At 39.7% G+C, this 24,198-nt stretch overlaps 1 protein-coding gene across 8 annotated transcripts in view; it reads left to right on the top strand.

Moving 5' to 3' along the window:
• Positions 1 to 24,198, top strand: part of LOC6535230 (calcium/calmodulin-dependent protein kinase kinase 2) — a 55,352-nt gene that overhangs the window by 9,537 nt on the left and 21,617 nt on the right. For 3 of the 8 annotated variants that reach the window (XM_002095853.4, XM_039377358.2, XM_015195619.3), the window contains exons 2-3: positions 6,161 to 7,078; positions 16,698 to 17,052. The exons of 1 other annotated variant lie outside the window; for it this stretch is intronic. In XM_002095853.4, coding sequence (XP_002095889.1) covers positions 6,212 to 7,078; positions 16,698 to 17,052 — 1,222 coding nt within the window. In that variant the 5' untranslated portion in view covers positions 6,161 to 6,211. Of the gene's footprint in view, positions 1 to 6,160; positions 7,079 to 16,679; positions 17,053 to 18,615; positions 19,587 to 24,198 lie in introns of those variants that run through there. 4 more of the 8 variants (XR_006245278.1, XR_006245279.1, XM_015195622.2 and 1 more) reach the window with 4 other exon arrangements.

The raw sequence follows: 24,198 nt of genomic DNA, 5'->3' as shown, positions 1-24,198 counted from the left end.
TTTATTTTTTTTTTTTTTATATTTATTTATTAAATCAAGAAACCGTACATCATAATATTGTATCTTAACATCACAGGGGAGAAATATCCTAGGGGTTACCAAACACTATATACAAATTAGTGAAGTAGGAGCATATATATATACAGTTTTTACTGCTGTCCAAATGTCTTGGCAAAGCCTTGCCTTTTAAGTCGTCTCAGAGGTCGAGCTGGGATAAGACGTCTTGCAAGAAGGCTGCTATGACTCAGTAGTCTGTCACTGTATCGACTTGTGTGTCTCCCAATTTGTTCCTCAACTGTGTAGAGATTGAGGTCCTTATGGAGTGTGGAGTTCCGTACGTACCAGGGGCAGTTAGTTATTTGTCGTAGTGCTCGATTTTGCATCACCTGGATTCGTTTATAATTTGATTTGGCTGCGATTCCCCAAATCTGGATCCCGTATAACCAGATCGGTACGATACAGTGCGCATACACAGCACTTTTGCATCTCAGCGAGAGGGTGTTCCTTCTGTTCATGAGCCATATCATTTGTTGTGATCTGCGACCACATTTCTTTACTGCATTTTTGAGGTGCGGCCCAAAGGTGAGGCGTTTATCCAGTGTTATTCCTAGATATGTTGCTTGCAGCTTCGCTTGTGGCATCTCCAATAAAATTCCCTTGATTTTCCAACAAACAAAAGATTGGCGTTGCCAATAAGGATCAAAACTCAAGTTCCCCGCCTATAAGATACCCGTTACTCAGGTAGTGAAAGTGCGAACAAAAATACCAACATTTTCTGGAATATCGGTAGAAATTGGGGATATCAAAAATTTCCCCGATGATTGGACGAGACAGTTTTGGGCGGCTTGTGGGCGTTAAAGTGCGCGTGGAAAAAAGCTTTTGCCAAATCTATAAAAATAATATATAAATATAATTTATATATATCAAAATAAAAAAAATGTTAAAAGTGTTTCCAAAAGTGTAAGTTACGTTAGAATGGGCATGGCAAAAACTTTCTTTTGTAAATCGATAGTAATTTACAAGACTAATAACAAAATTTTAAAATATCAAATATGGCAATTTTTGTCGTTTTATGTCGAAGCGTTCATACTGATATACGACGGACGGACGAACATGGCCAGTTCGACTCGGCTATTGATCTTGATCAAGAATATATCTATATATCGTCGGAAACGCTTTCTTCTGACTCTTACATACTTTTAAATAAATCTAGTATACCCCGAAATCTCAGCAACAATAACTGCGAGAAAAACTTAGAAAAAGCCTAAGCTTTTTATATATTTGTTTTTATTTACTTTGTTTTTATTTTTCATGCCAATTTTTATGGATTTCCTAAAAAAAACTTGTATTTAGTTTCGAAGATTAACAGCCGCCAGTTAGCCTCATCAAGTGTTTGCTAAACATTTTGAAAAGTGGTCAGAAATGGGCATGTTGCGGTCAGCTATGAATTTAGCCTAAAAGCCTACTATTATTTTACAAAATGACGTATGAAACAGCGCAATATGGGGCGAACGTCCAATTTTGTGGAATTAATTAATAATTCGAGAACGAAGCTACATATTTAAGTTCTGTTTTTTGATTTATGTTCATGATAAAAATAGTAATATATTTGAGGAAAAATGGGCGTGGTCTTGCCATCAAAAAAAAAAAAACAGCCCAAATTTTATTTCTGTGTACAACAAAAAATTTTTTGATCGAAAAAATTTAAAATATATTCTTATTCTTGCTTTACAGCTTTTATTCTTAAAAATAGCATAAATATGTTTAAAAACTAATGATTCCCAAAAAACATAAAATTCAAGAAACTAGAATTTTATTGTAATAAATATATTTATGTTTTACGCCTATTGTTCATCGTCATACACAAATTAAAGCTTTAAAACAATTAAAAATGTCGTTTTTTTGCATTTCTCGTCGTTTCTGTTATCCATTTCTCGAACAATTTGCTGTTTTTCACTTTGAGGTTAGACCCTTAAAAGTTAAATTTTGAAGAAAGTGTGCATTTATACTAATAGCATATACTAAGAATTGATAACTCTACAACATATAACAGGTTTTAGAGAAGGAGTGAGACGGACTCACTTTGTAGCTCTATTATTAGGGTTAGAACTTACTGAAGATTATTGGGACAACACAGTTAATTTTAACATTCGAAGATCACAAACACATATTAAAAACCACAAGGATTCGACTTCACGTATAAGTAACACTTTTGATACTTGTAAGATTTTTTAGCGATTAACAAAAATTCGGTTATCGGTGTGCCAGCGCAAACGAAACAGCTGAATAAACAGCTGTTCACTGAACAGTGGCGCCCTGTTTTAAAATTTTAAGTACGTAACATGATAGATTGAAATAATTTAAATAATTTTTTTAACGACTTTTAAAAAATGGGTTTTTTCCACATAAGGTGGTCGTTTGCCCCATAGTGCAGCGTTGCCACCTGAAAACATGTTCGTTATTTTCAACAGCTAGTAAGTAATAGTGTCATAGTTAAAGTTGATACCAGTCAATTGCCAGAAGTGGAACCCCTGATAAGAAAAAACGCCCGAAACTCGTTAGTATTTTTAGACCTGTGCGTATGCAGTTCGAAACAAGAGAGATCCCTATAGTCGAGTTCCCCGACTATCTGATACCTGTTACTCAGCTAGTGGAAGTGCGAAGGACAATTTTAACACTGACAGTCTGTGGCGGTTTGTGGGCGTTAAAGTGCTTGAGCAAAACGTTTTTTCCAAATCTATAGAAATTGACAACATATATATCAAAATGAAAAAAATTAAAAGTGTTTCCGAAAGTATATGTGTGGCAGTTTTGGGCGGTTTCTGGGCGTTAAAATGGGCGTGGCCAAAAGTTTTTTTGGGCGGTTTGTGGGCGTTAGGGTGCGCGTGGCAACGTTTCCTTCTGCCTTTTACATACTTCAACGAGTAACGGGTATAAGAAGTTTTTTGAATTAAAGCAGTGAAACAAGATTAAGTTCTTATGAAATAATACATTTTCGGTAGGATTTCTGGGATTTTTCTATATATGGCCAACAACATTTGGGAAGACATCAAAACGAAACAAATATTTTTAGGAGTTTAACAATCAGCAAAATTTAAAGGAGCACCGTGATTTATAGAGCACCTTAAATTTTCATAACTGCTTGTTTATATTAAACTCGCTTTCCGCAAACGCTTTCGGTATACAAACTATTTTTTATAGACTAAAATAAGATAATAGATAATTTTTGAATTTTGAAAAGATTACAGTTCATCGACGTTAAAAAGCCCACCTGAGTAATAAAATGATTGGGTTGTTAATTTCAAACTAAAAATGTGTACAGCAAACCTCCATAATCTGCGATGTCAGCGGTGACTACCATAACCCCTAATAATTTTGTTACAATTTTCACGTTTGTAAAAAAGTTATTCTTATTACCTCAGGAACCACTCTGAATAAATATTATATGGATTTAAAAAGAACAGTATCCTGTTTCCTACAAAGTCTTTTTTTGCAGCCTCTAAAGGTAGTTCCCATCTTAAATCGAAGTAGATAATTAAAAGCCTGATCGGCTGAAGTTATTGAAATCTCAAAGTAAGAACTTGATATATTTATATTCATAAGTAAATCGTAAAGAATAGATAAAGATTTCATGTTTTTTTCTTGACCCGTATTCTGAATTTCTAGATCAACGAATTTATATTAATATTTATTATGACATAAAGTTACCACATATTATTGTATGAACGTGGTTGTCGGAAATAAAACCATTAATTATTGCAAAACTGTTTTCCCGGACCTGAAACAAATTAACATTCTATACATGCCCATAATACTTATTCTTGGCAGATTTAAAAAAAACGGAAAATATTTCTGCTTGCAGTGACCCAGTATGTAGTTGAGTCAAATGATTGAAACAATTTCGATATCGAGAATCTATTTAAATCAAATATAAAAATCATTTTGACATATGTAAAGGGTTATACGGAGGCTCGAACTTTGAAAGCTCATTGGGGCCATGTTGTTTCAATGACAGATGTCAAATGCAGTACGTTATATTCCTTCCGTCCTCCCGAACCACGATGGCAGCTTACTGTGTCAAGCAGCACGTGCAAATCATAACATTGTTTTATGAAAATGGGTTTGGTGGAAAAATTCGAGTCAACCGCGTCAGTAAACAATAAGCCGGTTCCCGTGCGACAATGTAACGCGAGATTTGTCGAGAATATCGTCGCTGTGCGCGACAGTGTCCTCGAAAACCCGCGGCAGTCAATACCGCGTCGAGCACAGGAACTCGGCCTTTCGTAGACGACAACTTGGCGAATTTCGCGTCGGGTTTTGTGCATGCACCTGTACAGGATCCAGATGACCCAGGAGCTTAAGCTTAATGACCATGGACAGCGCCGTCTGTTTATTGACTGGGCATTACAGCAGTTTGAAGTTGACGCCGATTTTGGCAAAAAATATCATCAGCGACGAGGCGCATTTTTGGATGAATGGTTTTGTCAACAAGATAATTGCCGTATTTGAGACGAAACCAATCAATACGAGGTTCACCAAGTGCCAATGCATCCGCAGAAAGAGACTGTTTGATCCGTCAATGGTGAGCGGTCGATGATAACGAACTTCTTTTGGCCTGATATTCAGAGTATGAATCTGGACATCATGTCGTTTCAACAGCACGGCGTAGCCCACGCTTTGTTCCATTACGATGGATTTTCTGCACGAGCAATTTCCGGAAATGGTCAATGACCCCGCATTTCCATTTTTTCATGTGGGGTTTTCTTTAGTCGCAGGTCTATGCCAACAAGCCGCAAGCCACCGATGCCCTCAAAGTCCACATACGCCATGCCATCGATCAAATGCAGCCCGATTTGTGCGGCAGAGTCATCAAAAATGCGCGTTACCAACCAAAGCCGTGGCGGTCATTTTTATGATGTCAATAATGATTTCAAATAAAAAAAAAATTAAGCAAATATTACATGTAATTTTTCATTTCCAAGATCAAGCGCCCCCAATGAAAAATCCTTTATATACATATATATTTATACCCGTTATTTGTAAAGTAAAAGTGTATACTAGATTCGTTCAAAAGTATGACGGAAGCGTTTCCGGCCATGTAAAGTATATATACTCTTGATCAGGATCAGTAGCCGAGTCGTGTCCGTCCGTGTGAACGTCGAGATTTCAGAAACTATAAAAGCTAGAAGATTAAGCATACATATTTAAGAGACTTAGACGCAGCGCAATTTTGTTGACCCATGTTGGCCAAAACTTACAAACCTCCCAAAACTGCCCGCACTTCCATATTTTTTTTTTCAATTAATTCTTTTTTTTTCCTATTTCCTATTTATTAAACTTTGGGAGAAAAATGTTCCGTTAGTTTTTTTTTTATCTATACGTCACCTCAGTTGTGTGAGTCCTTCGTTATCTATGCAGAGAAACTGCGTGATTATCAAAGCTCTTCCCTCTCGTGTGTAAGGGATAATGAAAAAATACTGAACCGATTTTCATTATGTAGCATTCATTTAAAAAAGCATAAACAATTTTTTATATAGCTTTTAAAAAAAATATTTTTATAACCTTGACAATTACAACAATTTTTTTTTTTAACTTTTTTGACAAGGTTAATTTTTTAATTTTGAAAATTTTAGTTCATAGATGGACAAAAAATATTTTCTTAAATTCTTAGTGTGTTGATTTCAGTTACACAATGTACGATGTCAGCGACCATATGTCTTACACAATCTTTACAAAAATTTGTTAAACTACAAATTTTACTTATAATAAATATTATACGGATTTAAAACGAAATGTCTTCAGTTCCCTACAAAATAACTGCAAAAATACCTAATTTGCTGCAACTAGTTCGCCCCTTAAGTCGTAACTTATACATACACATGCGCACCGATGTCAAAATAAAATCATATGAAATCACTACACAAGGAAATCGTCGTTTCAAAAAACAGCTAATAGCTTATATAATAAAATACCATATTAGCTCAGCAGGTTAATTGTATAACATCTTAGGTAAAACGACCATTAGAATGTGATTTTATGCTACCCCCAATCAAGCAACTTAAATTCATGACTTTGTAAAAGCAAATGGAACCCCAGCTTATGTTTATTTACGTTTATTTAAATTTCATTTTAATTCATTAAAGAATGTTTCTGTTTGCAGGCTTTTATTAGGTACATCACAAAAAAAACGTTATATTACACTAATATAAAAATGGAAGAAAAAGAACCATTAATAATTACACAATCTGGAAGTATAACTCAGCCAGTCAAAAGGCAAGGAGCTGATTTTGAGAAAAAAACTAAGGAGGAAGTATTTTCTTCAAGGTTCCATGAAAACGATGTCGAAGAAAGTCGGTGTAGTGACTATAAACTTTATCAATTAAAATGTAAAAACAACAATGAAGAGTCGTCACTTGACATTCAAATTGCAGAAAGTTCTTCAAAAAATAGTTCGAGAGAACTAAAACCTTACGAGTACGGATTCCCAAAAGATAAACAAATTATTAATGAAATATCGGATGAATTAACGAACACCGATGAATATATTCATAAGGTTCGGAATTTAAAAAAATCCGAGTGCATATTGAATTTCGATAAATGTTCTGAAATAAATTTAACCGATAAAAGTTTACATGAAAACCTAAATGTAGGTCCTATGGAAAAAATTGCCTTGGATAAACAAGCAATGTTTATTAAATTTCAGTCTCTGGAATTGTGCGCTGATAAAGTATTTAGTTTACGCGTACAGGAAAACTTTTGTACTGATATTCATAAATGCGTAGTAGATTCAAAACAAATTGAAAAGTGCTTGGGCTTGGATTATAAAAACATCGAAAGGTATGCTTGTAACGTTTCTAATGGACCACGTCAAAATAATACTACATCAAAACCTTTAATCGTAAATGAGAGTCGTCCTATTTACCCCAATGTGCCGTATAGCCCTTATAGTACTCCATTCAGTAGTCCTCGATCTAGTCGACGGAAACCAGCTTTTCGGGAGTCTAGAAGGATATCGATAGATAAATCTGGAAGTTTTCTTCAGTTAAATCAATATAGATTAATGGAACAAATTGGACAGGTAATATAATTTTATTAGAATTGACAAGTATAACCACCATTGCATATAATTTTGTAATTCGTTTTAACCTAAAGACAAGAAATATCATTCGTATTTGCCTATTGTTCGGCAAATCCTTAATTTTTTTTTTTAAATATGATATGTACTTTAAAATAACATAATTGTCATTTGATAACAACAAGAGAAAACGCTATAGTCGAGTTTCCCGACTGTCAAATAATCGTTGCCGTTATTCAGCATGTGGAAGTGCGAACACGAAATTTTCACATTTTCAGTCATTATGCCCGTTACTTGTAGAGTAAAAGGGTATACTAGATTCGTTGAAAAGTATGTAACAGGCATAAGGAAGCGTTTCCGACCATATAAAGTATATATATTCTTGATCAGGATCAATAGCCGAGTCGATCTCGCCATGTCCGTCTGTCCGTTCGTCTGCCCGTCCGTCCGTCAGTCTGTCCGTCCGTATGAATGTCGAGATCTTAGGAACTATTTAAGCTATAAGAATGAGATTAAGCACACAGAAGCATACAGAAATATACACAGCACAACTTTGTTGACCCCTGTTGCCACGCTCAAAACCTCCCAAAACTGCACTGGCAGTTTTGGGCGGTTTGTGGGCGTTAGAGTGGACGTGGCAACATGAATCGACAAACTTGCGCTGCTTCTATGTCTTGGGAGTCTGTATGCTTAATCTCAACTTTCTAGGGCCAGATCCACCCGTCTTTTGATCCTGATCAAGAATATATGTACTTTATACGGTCGGAAACGATTTCATCTACCTTTTGCATACTTTTCAACGAGTCAAGTAACAGTTATAACCAGAGGGAATGCTTTATTCGAATTGCTTGGAATTTATCTAGTCCCATCTAGGCCCATCGATATTTGCATGCTCGATGAATTTTTGTTTTCAAAAGTGCGCGGTCTAGAAGACATTTGTCTATAATTTGTCTTTTGTCTTGTGCCCGGTAACAGCGTTATCTCCAGAAATGGTCCTGTGTCATGGCTTCGTTGGTCTATGCGAACAAGCCCACCACGATTCCGGATTTGGAACCCAAAATTGATCGAGCTATTGCCGACATACGGCATACGCCCTCATGCCACATAGCCACCATTGTATTTAAGAAAATTAAAGTGATGAACAAAATTGTTGTGCTGGCCGGAAAAGATATTATTCACGTAATTCCACTCACAAAAAGAAACCATCAGCAACACCAAACTGCAAGTCAGTCACCAGGAGCAGTCTTTAAATACTAATACATTGCAATTTCACCAACTTAAATCAATTAGGGTTGCAATAAGGGTTTCTAGTTAAACGGGCTGCTTTATGCACAAATTGCAAAACGTATGGACATTTTGATCCAGCTTTTAGAGACTCGAACCACAATTTTATTTTTTACCAAAAAATACCCTAAAAGTAAAGGTTCTAATAGCCAATCATCACGAAGCAACTGGACCAGGCAGTCCCACTTACTGGCCTTCAGCTCCCAGAAAACTTTGAGATTTAAATGATTTTGCTATGACAATAAATATATCTCGCAATCTAATTACTGCAAAAGCGCACAAAGCGTCGCCTACTGAGGGCTCACTCAAAGTAAGTGCGCCGGACGAAACATCAAATAAAAACCAAAGAACTCGCCAGACGGTGACTTAATAACTCAAAAATATACTTAGTTTTTGGAGATAAGCCGGAACTAAGGCAGAAAATAACTTACTTGAAATGCCGAAAAATAACAGCACTGCATTGCAGGTTTCGTTTCCAAAACGAAAATTTTTCCTGTTACTACAAATTTCCTACTTAACGAATGGTATTCAACAAGTTCAATTCAAAACCGTCTGTGAGTTACAGGGCTCCATAGGATATTTATTCGCTTAAATAACTGGGTCTTTTTACAATAAATTAAAAGTACTTGCCTTGTGTCTGGCCTTTAAGTCTTCGTGCATGTGGGAAGGATAACCAATTTTTAAGAATAAATTTTTTAAGTAGGCCATTTTTTTAAGAGTGTGAGTTCTCAAGAAATGACAGAAAAATGGGTCATGTCCATGTATATACATATACGACTGTTGTTGTAGTTTTGTAACTGCATTAAAATAGGTATAACTATTGTCCCGCTTCTATTGTATATAAATCTACTGACTTTATTTTGTAAAATGCATTTCTCGAACCAATCGATGCGTTTTCCACGTCAATAACTGAACCACATCCAACTCTGTACAAAACCGGTGGAAATAAAAAAAAACATTCTTATCTCTTCTGCTCAGTAAACTTTAAATGTAAAATATGTACACTACCGTCTTGACAAATGTTGTGCAGTGGTCCATTCCCCGATGCCCGATTTCCATATCTATTTGAATTGCTGGACGAACTTTAAAACTTTAGATGTCCTTGACTGTCTAGATGGACTTTTATTATATACTTATTATAATTATTGTTCTACTGTGTATCTCGGTTCTGTTGGCCTTAACGTCCATTTAGATTTCGAATTCTGGTAGTTTATGTACATATAATCTTTTTGTATAACCAAATATCACCTTTTTTTAAATTCGTTTATTTAGACAAGTTAGTGTGCAACATAAAAAGGTACGCATATCCAGTACGCCCCGCTGTGATTCCGTGAAGACTCCTTGCGTGATTCATTGCTTCGCAAGAAAACGCTGGATTCGTTCACGCACGTTCTATTTATTGCCGCAGCAAAGCTGTTAGCCGCTTGACATTTTTTACAGGCACTTAATCCACTCCGCTTCATATAGCTGCGAAAGCAGCTCCTACGTCAGGTGGAAATTTATTTCGTAGTGGTTTTTCTCAATCCACTTCTTTAGGCTAAAGATTAGGTGACGGTTCTAGCGGCCCTTAACGCCGTTGTTTCACCTCTTTGCCAGCTGGGGGAGGGACCTCCTCCGTAAGTTTGGTTGAAGACCAATTGGTTTTCTGCCGTCGCGGCGTATAGCATTGTCGAGCAGGTGATGCTCTCGGAATAGGCGGTTCAATTGCCTTTTCTGGTGGCCCGTTGATCTGTGCCACTGTTCGATGGCCCTAATATTGCGGTAACAGTTTGCCTCCGCCTGGTCGATCACCAACAATGTCACATCGTCTGCAAAGCCCTCAGTCTACCAACCAGAGAGAGTTGAAGTAGCGCGGCGTACAGTTGGGGGCAATGGACAGACCCTTGCGGGATTCCTTTCAGAAAAATAACTTTGCACCACTTTAACCAGCCGTTAACACAAAATCTGGTCCCATCGCCTTGTGTTGAACCCTGATGACCTTTAGGCACTATCGACTCTTTGGAACGCTACTTGCCACCGTAGATCGTACATTTCTGAATCCAAACAGGGTCTGTGAGAGGTCTCCCCCGTCAGTGAGGGCCTGTTCTAGGCGTAAGCACACCAGTTTCTCCAAAAGCATTCCAAGACTTCGCCAAAGTAGTTGGCTGAAGAACAAAGCGAGCCGAAGCGTACTGTTGGGCCATCCGCCCCGGGGCTTGCCGTCCTTCAGTGTCCGGCAACTCCAGGCTATCCCCGTTGCTGACCGTATCGGAAATTTTTATTGTACCCGGGTGCTCAGGGATCGGCGGGGCATTGCCTGTCTTGGGAACGGAGTCTCGGCTATAGTGGGATGTTTCTCTGAGTAAAGGGGCGTAGGTGTCCTCATGTATGTCTTTTTGACCACCACCTTTTAGACGCTTACACAGGGCGTCGTATAGATCAAAAAAGCATTTCCGCTCGCTATGACCAGCTTAAGGGTCTTTATGGCGCTCGGCAAACGAGGCCGCACATCTGGTGCATCGCCTTGCGAGAAAGCAGGCGGGAGCAGCCGTTTTAATCTCCTGGTACCACCAGTGGTCTCGGGCCCGATGACGATAGGGGTAACATTTACTACGATGGCTCTGAGTGTAGCGTCTTGGACACTTATGACCAAAGAGAGCACTTCACTGTAGGGTATCCCGACTGCTGAAATGATGACCAGCGCATCAGGCCTCTCTCTCAGGGGTCTCTTTTTCCGTGGCTCTGCCAGCCGGTGTTGAGACTAGAATGTGGCCTTTTGCCTGCGCCGATGGGCGAAGCGGTCCACCTGACCTCTTGAAGTGCGTTCGACTTGCACAGCATCCTTCTGCCAATCATGCAGCTTGACTTGGAGGTCCTTGATCTTTGATCCTTTTCTTTTGATCTCTTGTTAGTGCGATCACTTGGGTTCTGTAAAGGCGATCTTTTGACCTAGGATTCTCTGTTGAATGCCATTACCTCTTCATACGATAGGTTCCACTTGTTGCGTTGCATGATCCGACTGCCAAGTGAGATGCTGTCGCGGCAGGCTTGGGGGAAATGATTGTTAGGGCCACCACAATCTGTGCTCTGTGGTTCCCCAATGTTGGATTTCCCCATTTGGGGCTGCCAGTTGAAGTAGTTTTGTTATACAATACAATACGCGATTGGGTTGATCCGTATATCTATAATTATTATTATTGCGGAATTGCTCTGATCGTTATAATACGCAGCCGATGTGTACGTTATAACTTAAAACAATCGAATTAACACTAGCTTGCTTGCTTCATTTGTTGTCTTATCCCGCAGCTCTACTAAACCACCCATGTATTTATTGTATGCACAATTCCACATCCGCTAGCTAGGAACTCTTTCCGTTGCACTAGATCAGCGTAATCAACCAACAGATCGAATCTCCTGACGCGATAACGAAGGTGGGGTCTCCTTGATCACATTTAGTACTTCTAATGGCTGACGTGAAAGAGAGTCGGCGACTATATTTTGCTGGCATTCCCTGTGAAGTAAATCTCAATTTTAAATCTGGACATGCTTATGACCCACGTTCACGCTTGACGGAATTTTATCGATTTTATGTGGTTTCGATGATTATACTATTATCTAAACATGTAAACGCATGCTCACGAAACTCCTGCTGGTTCCAATTTTGGTTGTAGCTTGAAAAATATACCCCTCTATTTTTACCCGTGCTATAATACAGGCGTTCCTCCGCTTTAGGTCGGAGACCTCTTTTGTTTCAATCTTCCATCTCTATCTTCTTGTATCGAGCTAATTTTTAGCTAACCGTAGAACGATGCTTGGAACAGACTTTATTTTAACCTTATTCGTGGTGAAGTTGATAGTTCCGACTAGATTAGTCGGCTAAACTTCACTATTCCAAGCAGATTCACTAGAAATTACGTACCTCAAACAAAATTGTTCTTCCGTTTTTCTTTAATCTTTAGAAGGAAATGCTTACTTGAAGGAAAATCGTACTACTACCATCACTTAATCTAATGAGAACGTATACAGCTATTTACATATTTTTATAAAGTTCTATTTTGTGGAACTATACACAACATGAATAACATTAACAGAAACTTTGTTCATACATGTTAAGTCAATACCGGGTCTAGCAGATAATCAAGGTGGTGACGTTTGAGACTTCTTCGTGTTCTTGTCCGGGAATATGCAATTCGCAGTGCAGTGTTGACTAGTCGTTTTTGGGTCACCTCCAGGATTTTGTCTCCTATTTTTGCGAGTTTGAGATCACCACTCTTTACCACTCTTTGACTGTAGTATTCGTCATTTTTTTATGTGGGTTTTGGCAGCAATACCGTACACTTGGGTAGCATAAAATAGGCCAGAAGCTAGTATGCACTTATAATCCTAACTTTATTTTTCAAGAACAGGTTGTTTTTTGGTGCCATCAGCCAGGAAAATTTTGCAAGCTTGGACATGAATGCCTGCTGAACCGAGGTGACATGTCTTCCAAAGGTTAATCTTCTTATGCTCTTAAACTCCATTAAGTGAGACACCACGGCATTTTTTTATCCGGTTCGCGAATGTAACATTTGCACGTTTCACGTTTTCAGTTCAGTTCTGAAATGCGTATAGGTACTGCTGCAGTGCGCTAATTTCTAGGTTAATGCAGCTACTTCTTGTTAAGACTGCAGTGTCGTCAGCACTTTCGTTTACATCTGTTCTATGGGTGGGTATATCTGCGGTGAAAGTGGAATACAATTTTGGCCCCAGAATACGTAATAATCACCTGCATCAATGAATTTTAGATTAGACTTGCAGTCGTCACGCAAAATGTGTGTGTTCTTTTAAGAAAATTTTAATAGGATGAATTTTTAGCACTTCCTGTCGAGCTCCTTATAGCAGATTTTTGGGTAGTCTGACACTTGTATTTTTAAGGTGGTATTTGTATTGTATTTTTTGTAGAATCTGTGCCAAAGTTTTCCTATAATTGATCTTATTGCTGCTGTTTTCTATTTTCTATATATGAAGCGATTTGTAAGTTTTTGGTAAATTTAATGGGTTTTGGCATTGTTACGTCGGCGTATTAGTGCCCGTGTCCTGGATAAGGACTCATGCCGAGGGAGGGGATTCCGATGTTCAGGCACCATGATGCCAGCGTAAGCTCGTCGATTTTGGGTCGTGGGATCTTGGTAAGCCCCTCACCTCTCCATCATAACGAGAATAAATATTAGTAGTGCCTGTACCGTTAGTTCGTACCGTTCGTCAGTTAGCAGTCCTGACTGCCCCACAAACTGTAGTTTCGGCCACATTCCCTCCTTCATGCGTCCGCATTCCTTATGGGCGGAGCGGTCCACCTGACCTCTTGAAGTGCGTTCGACTTGCACAAATTCCTTCTGCCAATCATGCAGCTTGACTTGGAGGTCCTTGATCTTTGATCCTTTTCTTTTGATCTCTTGTTAGTGCGATCACTTGGGTTCTGTAAAGGCGATCTTTTGACCTAGGATTCTCTGTTGAATGCCATTACCTCTTCATACGATAGGTTCCACTTGTTGCGTTGCATGATCCGACTGCCAAGTGAGATGCTGTCGCGGCAGGCTTGGGGGAAATGATTGTTAGGGCCACCACAATCTGTGCTCTGTGGTTCCCCAATGTTGGATTTCCCCATTTGGGGCTGCCAGTTGAAGTAGTTTTGTTATACAATACAATACGCGATTGGGTTGATCCGTATATCTATATCACTAGCTTGCTTGCTTCATTTGTTGTCTTATCCCGCAGCTCTACTAAACCACCCATGTATTGTATGGGTGGGTGTCGGCTAAACTTCACTATTCCAAGCAGATTCACTAGAAATTACGTACCTCAAACAAAATTGTTCTTCCGTTTTTCTTTAATCTTTAGAAGGAAATGCTTACTTGAAGGAAAATCGTACTACTCGTACTACCATCACTTAATCTAATGAGAACGTATACAGCTATTTACATATTTTTATAAAGTTCTATTTTGTGGAACTATACACAACATGAATAACATTAACAGAAACTTTGTTCATACATGTTAAGTCAATACCGGGTCTAGCAGATAATCAAGGTGGTGACGTTTGAGACTTCTTCGTGTTCTTGTCCGGGAATATGCAATTCGCAGTGCAGTGTTGACTAGTCGTTTTTGGGTCACCTCCAGGATTTTGTCTCCTATTTTTGCGAGTTTGAGATCACGTTCGATATAGAAGTTTCTTATGTACCACTCTTTGACTGTAGTATTCGTCATTTTTTTATGTGGGTTTTGGCAGCAATACCGTACACCGGGTAGCATAAAAAAGGCCAGAAGCTAGTATGCACTTATAATCCTAACTTTATTTTTCAAGAACAGGTTGTTTCTTGGTGCCATCAGCCAGGAAAATTTTGCAAGGTTGGACATGAATGCCTGCTGAACCGAGGTGACATGTCTTCCAAAGGTTAATCTTCTTATGCTCTTAAACTCCATTAAGTGAGACACCACGGCATTTTTTTTATCCGGTTCGCGAATGTAACATTTGCACGTTTCACGTTTCAAGTTCAGTTCTGAAATGCGTATCAGCCATCAGCTGAGTGTCTAATGGTGGTGTGGTTAATTCCTATGAAGTGTTGGCGCCATCTCCGGATTTGTGCATCATCATTGGATAAGAGGTTGCCTTCTAGGTCTCTGACTGGCGGGTTCCGGCAATCCGTGCAATCTGCTGGTATAACGAGCGCATGTTGTTCTCGCCGGCTGCTCGTTCAGCGTCTGTGGCAAGTCTATCCAGTAGCGCTCGTTTGTCCTTTCTGGCCGCTCTTTTCACAGCTTTGTACTGTTCGCGATATTTATCACGATTCTGTGTGAGCTTGTCCGCCAGAGGCTTCAGATTGTTCCTCCTTCTAATCAGGTCCCAGGTACCTTCAGATATCCAGTCTGCTCTTCCACGTTGTTGCAGTCCAATTATTTGCTCAGCTGCGGTCCTTAGCTGTCTGCAGGTGCGCTCTCAAGGGTGGTCTTCTAGGGGGATCAGTTGTTCCCGCAATGTGGACGTCATTCTCGTCCTCAGAGTGGAGTCGCTAAGGAGATGCAGGTTCAGGAGGGGCGCTCGTCGGTGTTGGCTGTTATCAGTATTTCTTGAGTAGTTGCGGTTCAACTTTATTTCAAGTTCTCCAATGACCAACTCATGATCACTGTCTTTAGATGCTCCCCTTTTGTTCCGAACGTCCAGTAGTGAGTGTCTCCTTTTTCTGCTAATGCAAATGTGGTCGATCTGATTGCGCGTGTTACCACTAGGAGATGTCTAGGAGTATTTGTGGACATCTTTTTGTGAGAATATTGTGCCGCCGATTACCAGTTGGAATAGCTAGGAGAGTTCCACTAATCTCTCTCTGTTGTCATTGCGAGTCCCAGTTCCTACTTTCGCATTAAAGTCACCCATGAGGATGGTAATGTCACCTTGCCGCGTCTTGCTGAGGGTTGCTGTGAGAGCAGTGTAGAAGTCGTCCTTGGTGTCGTCTTTGGCGTCTTCCGTCGGGGCATAGCATGAATCTGGCTGTCATGAGAAATTGCTTCCCAGGAGTGCCGTGTCTATTTTATGCGCTTGGACACATAAATCCCCACCTCGTATCTGCTGCCGTCATTGTTGCCACTGTGTAGGACTAGATTGCTGTTTGATGTTGTTTTTTCCCCACTGCCAGACCACCTCATCTCACTGATTCCAGCTATTGCAATATGGAGTCTCTCCATCTCCGCCTCGAACTGTGCTAATCTAGATGGTTTTCTCAGAGTTCTAACATTCCATTGTCCAATTCGTGTACGTTTTGATATGCCTATGGTCGTCATCGAATTTGGGGGGCCGTTTATGTTTAATTCTCTCGTTTCCGTTTCGGTAATCGGTTTAAGTTTTTCGACCGATCTGGTGATTGGCCAGATGCGGCTTATACAGTGGTGGGGCTGCCACCTAACGTCGTCGGGGAATGGCGTCTACGTTAATGTTGCTAGTCGTAAAAAAGCGAACAGTCTGTTAACGTGCGTCAGGCCCTGCTGGGTGTTGTTGCTGTTCGCAGAACACAGGGTGCACTTGGTAACTATGTGGGGGACGCCGTTTTGCTCCATATACCGTGAAGAGGGGGTGAAGTGGTTGGGCAGGAGTAGTTTTTGTATTAGTCTTTTAAATTTCTATCGATTTGCCAAAAAACTTTTTGCCACGCCCACTCTAACGCCCACAAACCGCCAAAAACTGTAAGTGTTAAAGACTCTCCTTCTCACTCCCACTAGCTCAGTAACGGGTATCAGATAGTCGGGGCACTCGACTATAGCGTTCTCTCTTGTTTTCTAGTATGCTTAGACTGATTTAAATTGTAAATTATAGAGAATTGTATACTTTTAGGGTTCCTACGGGCTCGTTAAATTAGCTTATTCCGAAGAAGATTCAACTCATTATGCAATGAAAATTCTTTCAAAAAAGCGCCTGCTACGACAAGCTGGATTTATGAGGCGAGGACCTCGAAAAGCAACATCACCTTTAGATCGAGTTTACAGAGAAATAGCAGTTTTAAAAAAACTCGATCATCCAAACGTCGTGAAGTTGGTAGAAGTGTTGGATGACCCACTTGAGGATTCTTTGTATATGGTTTTTGAATTGGTAAAGCAAGGTGAAGTTTTAAGGATTCCAACAGATAATCCCTTGTCTGAAAAAAGAGCTTGGAGTATATTTCGGGACTCTTTACTTGGATTGGAATATTGTGAGTATAACACAGCAAATATAAACATCTTTGCACAAAAATAATAAAATCAAAATTATTTTACGTAATTGGGCACTTTTTTTAAGTGCAAAAATATTTTTAAAATGGACACCTTATGTACCTTGTGGAAGCTTTGGAAAATTAAATTTGACTATTTCAACCTCTCTTCCAGCTAGGCTATCGTTTTATTAAAAATTAGATTGTCTTAAATTTAACAATGGCTTTAAATGCCTTAGGTATTCTAAATTGATTTATATAAAATATATAAAGTAAAAGACATTTGATTTAATTAGAATTTGAAAGGAAGTTGGCTTCGACAAGTTAAACGTAATAAATAAAACAAAACAAGAGAGAACGCTATAGTCGAGTTTCCCGACTATCTGATACCCGTTACTCAGCTAGTAAAAGTGCGAAGGAGAGTCTTTAACACTGACAGTTTTTGGCGGTTTGTGGGCGTTAGAGTAGGCGTGGCAAAAAGTTTTTCGGCAAATCGATAGAAATTAACAAGACTAATACAAAAATGAAAAAATATCAAAACATTTTTCAAAAGTGTGGGCGTGGCAGCTTTGGGCGGTTTGTGGGCGTTAGAGCGGGCGTGGCAAAAAGATTTTTGGCAAATCGATAGAAATTTACAACACCAATACAAAAATAAAAAAATATTAAAACATTTTTCAAAAGTGTGGGCGTGGCAGTTTTGGGCGGTTTGTGGGCGTTTGAGTGGGCGTGACAGCAGGGTTCGCTAAACTTGCGCTGCGTCTATGTACCTGGAGTCTTTATGCTTAATCTCAACTTTCTAGCTTTCAAATTCTTTAGATTCTAATAAAAAAAATATATATATATTTTGTTGGATACGCTTTGTTCAAACTTTTCAACGAATCTAGTATACCTTTACCTTTACAAGAAGCGGGAATAATAAATTCTTTTTCAAAAGGTTGTACAGCGTAGGACTCGCTAGAATCTGCATGCTTCATTTCAACTTTCTAGCTTCTATAGTTCCAGAAATCACTGCGTTCATACAGACAGACGAACAAGATTATATAATCTGTCCGAAACGCTTCCTTCTACATACATTCTTTCTGTTACATACTTTTTAACTCTTTACTCTAGGAGTAACAGTTTGTAACAGGTAGGGGAAGCGTTTCCGACTATTCCTGATCAGGATCAATAGTCAGTCGACTATCGATCTGGCCATGTCAGTAATATTAGAATTGTATTAGTATTGTAAATATCTATTATTATTTCCTTTTTTAAAATTTTAATTTCAACGGGACACTCAATTTATTATTGTCAGAACTTTGTCAAACACTTGGTTTCATCCTCATCTATAGCTTACAGAACCGCTGGCCTAAGAATCTTATTGCAGTTATTGCAGATGATTTAGGTAAAGGAATTTTTGTTTTGCACCTTTTAACTTCCTGATCAGAAAATTTGTTTCAACTTTTAACCAAATCGTCCGCTTTTGACACCGGAATTGGCGATTTAAATTTTGTGACAGGTGGCTTGTCAGTAAATATAACAATGTGAATACTTGACTTCCACCACTAATATTATTGCCTCTTATAGAAATGAACGTCAACCCAGTGCCGGCTTCAACATACTCGAAAAATCGTCCGCTTTTGATACCGGAATTGGCGATTTAAATTTTGTGACAGGTGGCTTGTCAGTAAATATTACAATGTGAATACTTGACTTCCACCACTACTATTATTGCCACTTATAGATATGAACGTCAACCCAGTGCCGGCTTCAACATACTCGAAAAATGTCTCGCATATTGACGAGTACCGATTTGAAGAATTAATACACTTCTGTTGCGTTTTGACCCCTTTAGATAAGTCTAAATTTTTGTCATCGACATTTGATATGTTGGATGATATTTGTTAAGTTTTTGCATTCAAATTAAAATTCGTTTCAATTTTACTTTTATTATTAAAAATACATTTTTTCTTATACATATATGATTGAAAGAACTAGAGATTTTTTATTTGTTCATACTTATGGGAGGGGCCGTGGGCAGGAGAGAGTGAGGAGTCAAACTTTCACAAATGTATACAGAATATAATTTATATAATTGCCAATAAAAGAAGTTTAGCCTTGCAACTCTATTGGAAGTGTTTTGGCACCATCGGCATATTAGCCATACTGTGAGAGCTTTTGATATATCGTCGTCCGAATCAGCCAATCAGCCAATACATGTTCAAATATTTTCATAACGATATCTCAACGGGAACTACGTATTGATGGCCGCGGTTCCCTACAAGTCCAACTACAGTGCAACGGAGCATGTTGGGTCTCGAAGTCGCCATAGATTCTTAAATTTTTTTTTTGTAAACAGTGCAATTTTGGAAACACAACTATGCTCTATGCTATTATATTGTTCGTTACCTATTGAGGGAAGCCGTGGGAGCTCCTTTGCGCTGGCTCTCTTGTCTTAGCGATCTGCTGTTTGCTCTGCAATAAACTGTCTCTTTTCTGTAAAACATTAAATTGTTCTTAAAAACAGCTACTATAATAACATGTGGATTTATTCATTATATTGTTACGCATTTTTTTTTTCTCCGCAGCACACATGGCGAACCATGTTGTGCAAGAATTTTCTTGCAGCCCGATTAAGTTTTGTTGTCCAGACGCTACTCTTTTTGATTTCAATGGAATTCTTTCGCATTGACACAGTCGGAAATATCTTCCTGCTTAAATCCTGGATTTCATTTATCGGTCGGCTGTGCATTTGTTTTTGTGTGTCACTTCTACAGTCACCTTTGGTCTTGGAAAAGGGAAAACTAGTCTAAATCAATATTTTGCTCTATTCTCGACCAGTTGAGAAATTTATTTCTGGGTGCACGTACTAGCAGGTTATGGAATTTCCTAAAGACTTGTTGTCATACAACTCTGTGGTCGGTTCCACCAAATTGTAATTTCCACTCCACTCGGATTACCCTTTGCTACGTTATACTACAGTTTAGTTTGGAGTGAATCTGGTGGATTGTCTTGGCTTTATAGGTTTAGGAAGATGTGTTAATGTGTCTCTGTTCGTCTGTGCTCTCGGATTGGGTGCATCTAGCTACTGGTAGACATGCACCTCAGCATCTTCGCCGATTGCGTCTCATTGATTGGTGTTTTTATAACAAGTTTTCTACCTTTCCATTTTAGTTTCCAATATTTACCAGTCTCTCTCTCTCTATCTCCCTCGCGATGTATGATTCTCCCCGCTGATTACTAATCGGATGGAATAAAACTTTTGTTTTGTACCATTATTTACGTATCGGGGTTTTTATACCCGTTACTCGTAGAGTAAAAGGGTATACTAGATTCGTTGAAAAGTATGTAACAGGCAGAATGAAGCGTTTCCGACCATATAAAGTATATATATTCTTGATCAGGATCAGTAGCCGAGTCGATCTGGCCATGTCCGTCTGTCCGTCCGTCTGTCTGTCCGTCTGTCCGTATGAACGTCGAGATCTCAGGAACTACAAAAGCTAGAAAGTTGAGATTAAGTATACAGACTCCAGGGACATAGACGCAGCGCAAGTTTGTCGATTCAGGTTGCCACGCCCACTCTAACGCCCACAAACCGCCCAAAACTGCCACGCCCACATTTTTGAAAAATGTTTTAATATTTTTTCATTTTTGTATTGGCCTTGTAAATTTCTATCGATTTGCAAAAAAACTTTTTGCCACGCCCACTCTAACGCCCACAAACCGCCCAAAGCTGTCACGCCCACACTTTTGAAAAATGTTTTGATATTTTTTCATTTTTGTATTGGTCTTGTAAATTTCTATCGATTTGCCAACAAACTTTTTGCCACGCCCACTCTAACGCCCACAAACCGCCCAAAGCTGTCACGCCCACACTTTTGAAAAATGTTTTGATATTTTTTCATTTTTGTATTGGTCTTGTAAACTTCTATCGATTTGCCAAAAAACTTTCTGCCACGCCCACTATAACGCCTACAAACCGGCAAAAACTGTGTTTAAGACTCTCCTTCTCCTTTCCACTAGCTGAGTAACGGGTATCAGATAGTCGGGGAACTCGACTATAGCGTTCTCTCTTGTTTTTTCTTACATTTTTTTGTTCACACGCTAAATTACTTCTCACCAACTCTGCACTGATAAAAAATTTTCAAACTGAAAAAATTGAACAAATAGCCGGAGGTGTTCCACGTTACCTTAACATACTTGAAAAATATTAACCGGATTTGGTGGCAAGAATAATTAATCTTTATTTCGCAACGGCGAGAACGAAAAAGAAACGCTTATGCTCGGGGTGAATTCAATTTTCGATCTGATCTTCTATTTTACATATACATCTCTATTTAACATATGTGTTCTTAGGACTAGCTTAACAGAGGTTGGCGAAGGCGAGGCGAATTCGCAAAGAGCGAGAAAGAGCTTTATTATGCTCCTGCCTTCGCCCTAAACTAACTTACACTAGACTTACAATTTTTTTTCTTCTTCATATGCCAACAATAAACAACAAACAATAAACAATGACCGACAATATGGGTTCAGCCAACAATACTTTCAACAGTCAACATGTCTCCGTTCTCTAATGGAGCATTTACATGGTTCCTTATTGGAACACAATTTGCTTTTTGATAAGGCAACGCCCGTTTAAACAATGTTTTGATCTAAAAACAAGAGAGAACGCTATAGTCGAGTTCCCCGACTATTTGATACCCGTTACTAAGCTAGTGTAAGTGCGAAGGCCAGTTTTTGGCGGTTTGTGGGCGTTAGAGTGGGCGTGGCAAAAAGTTTTTTGGCAAATCGATAGAAATTTACAAGACTAATACAAAAATGAAAAAATATTAAAACATTTTTCAAAAGTCTGGGCGTGGAGGCTTTGGGCGGTTTGTGGGCGTTAGAGTGGGCGTGGCAATACAAAAATTATTAAAACATTTTTTCAAAAGTGTGGGCGTGGCAGTTTTGGGCGGTTTGTGGGCGTTAGAGTGGACGTGGCAGCATGATTCGACAAACTTGCGCTGCGTTTATGTCCCTGGAGTCTGTATGCCTAATCTCAATTTTCTAGCTTTTGTAGTTCCTGAGATCTCGACGTTCATACGGACAGACAGACGGACAGACGGACGGACAGACGGACGGACAGACGGACATAGCCAAATCGACTCGGCTATTGATCCTGATTAAGAATATATATACTTTATATGGTCGGAAACGCTTCCTTCTGCCTGTTACATACTTTTCAACGAATCTAGTATACCCTTTTACTCTACGAGTAACGGGTATAACAAAAGAAAAAGCTATAGTGGAGTTATAGTCTGGTATCCGTTACTCCGCTAGTGGGAGTGCGAAGGAGAGCCTTGAACACTGACAGTTTTTAGAGGTTTGTGGGCCTTAGAGTGGGCGTGGCAATAAGATTTTTGGCAAATCAATATAAATTTACAAGACTAATACAAAAACACAAAAAATATCAAATCATTTTTCTGTGGGCGTGGCAGCTTTGGGCGGTTTGTGGGCGTTAGAGTAGGCGTGGCAACATGAATTGACAAACTTGCGCAGCGTCTATGTCTCTCGAGTCTGTATGCTTAATCTCAACTTTCTAGTTTTTGTAGTTCCTGAGATCTCGACGTTCATACGGACGGACAGACGGACATGGTCATATCGACTCGGCTATTGATTCTGATCAAGAATATATATTTTATATGGTCGGAAACGCTTCCTTCTGCCTGTTACATACTTTTTAACGAATCGACTGTACCCTTTTATTCTACGGGTATAAAAATGTTTAATTTTATCAATTGTTTTGCCATTATCTATCAATATACCAGAGAACTTCGGCACCGCCCACAAATCTTCCCAAAGATAGAGTAGAAGGGTATACTAGACTCGTTTAAAAGTATGTGGCAGGCAGAAGGAAGCGTATAGAGTATATATATATATTCTTGATCAATATCCGAGCCGATCTTTCGATGTCCGTCTGTATTAACGTCGAGATCTCAGGAACCATAAATTCTAGAAAGTTTATATTCAGCATGCAGTCTCGGACAAAACGCAAACTCTATCAGATAGTCGGGTAACTCGACTTTAGCGGTTTTTCTTGTTTAAGTTTGATTCTTTTTACACTTTTCATGCGCATTTCTTTCGATATGCATAGATACGTTGAAATTTCCCGATTGCCAACTTAAAGCTGAGTAACGGGTACCTGTGTGTGTGTCTGACATATCGTTACGTTAGATTTGTGCGACTTATCTGTTATGTGTCATGGTTATAATTACATCGTTTTAGTCATGTTGGTGGTGGAGCGATATTTCTAAAAAGCATTACAAAATACAATGTAAAATGTACCGCCGTGTCGAAGACCAGACCGGTATTAATCAGCACCAGAGCAGTCGGTAGCAGGTTGACGCTGTGTCGGTGCAACAGGGACGGGCGGCGGAGAACTGCCTAGGCGCAACGTACGCATCCTCATGAGAGGCCGAGGAACGTCGTGGTGTGGCGGACGAGGGCCAAGGAGCGGCTGAAAGACGTCGGGAAGCGCCGGGCGATTGCCGACGAGTTGCTGAAGAACGCGTCTGAAGAGTTCCGCGGGCAGTGCTTCTGCGACCGGCGCGCCTCCTGACGCGGCTTGCACTCAAAGAGGAGCAGCAGCGTGTGGTGACCCTGACCGCACGTTTTGCAGTAGTCCCCTCGCCGACACGCTCCATCGGAGTGCTCGTGGGCCAGACAGCGGGGGCAGTGCCGATTGGCGAGGACAGCCCGTAGCCGCTTCTCGGAACTCAAGCGAAGAAATCGGCAACATTTCCATAACGGATGGATCCCACTGCAGACTCGGCAACGGTAGGAGTTTGTACCTCGTGTACATCTGCTCTCCAATGCGGTGGTGCTGCGCGCACGTGGAGACATCGTGCTTGATATGACTGGAGTAATAGGACGGTGAGAAAAGCGATAATCAGTACTGGTAAAACTACGGATTGGACTAACTACAAAACAGCAAAGTGACGAGGAACATTGGAGTGGAAAGGCTACTGGTTGTTGAGGGCAGCCGGCTGCTTCCATCGGAAGAAGGACGACCTTTGCTCTGGGACGTTTTATGAGCCGCCGCGCAGTGCGGATGTCAACCTTACGGACATGGCCGTCGGATCCTGGAAACACCGCGTCTATTCGGCCTAATCGCCACTCATTGGACGGAAG

Source organism: Drosophila yakuba, unplaced genomic scaffold (genome assembly GCF_016746365.2).
Source record: "Drosophila yakuba strain Tai18E2 unplaced genomic scaffold, Prin_Dyak_Tai18E2_2.1 Segkk50_quiver_pilon_scaf, whole genome shotgun sequence".
In the NCBI taxonomy this organism is placed as follows: domain Eukaryota; kingdom Metazoa; phylum Arthropoda; class Insecta; order Diptera; family Drosophilidae; genus Drosophila; species Drosophila yakuba.
This window is presented reverse-complemented; position numbering and strand designations above follow the sequence as displayed.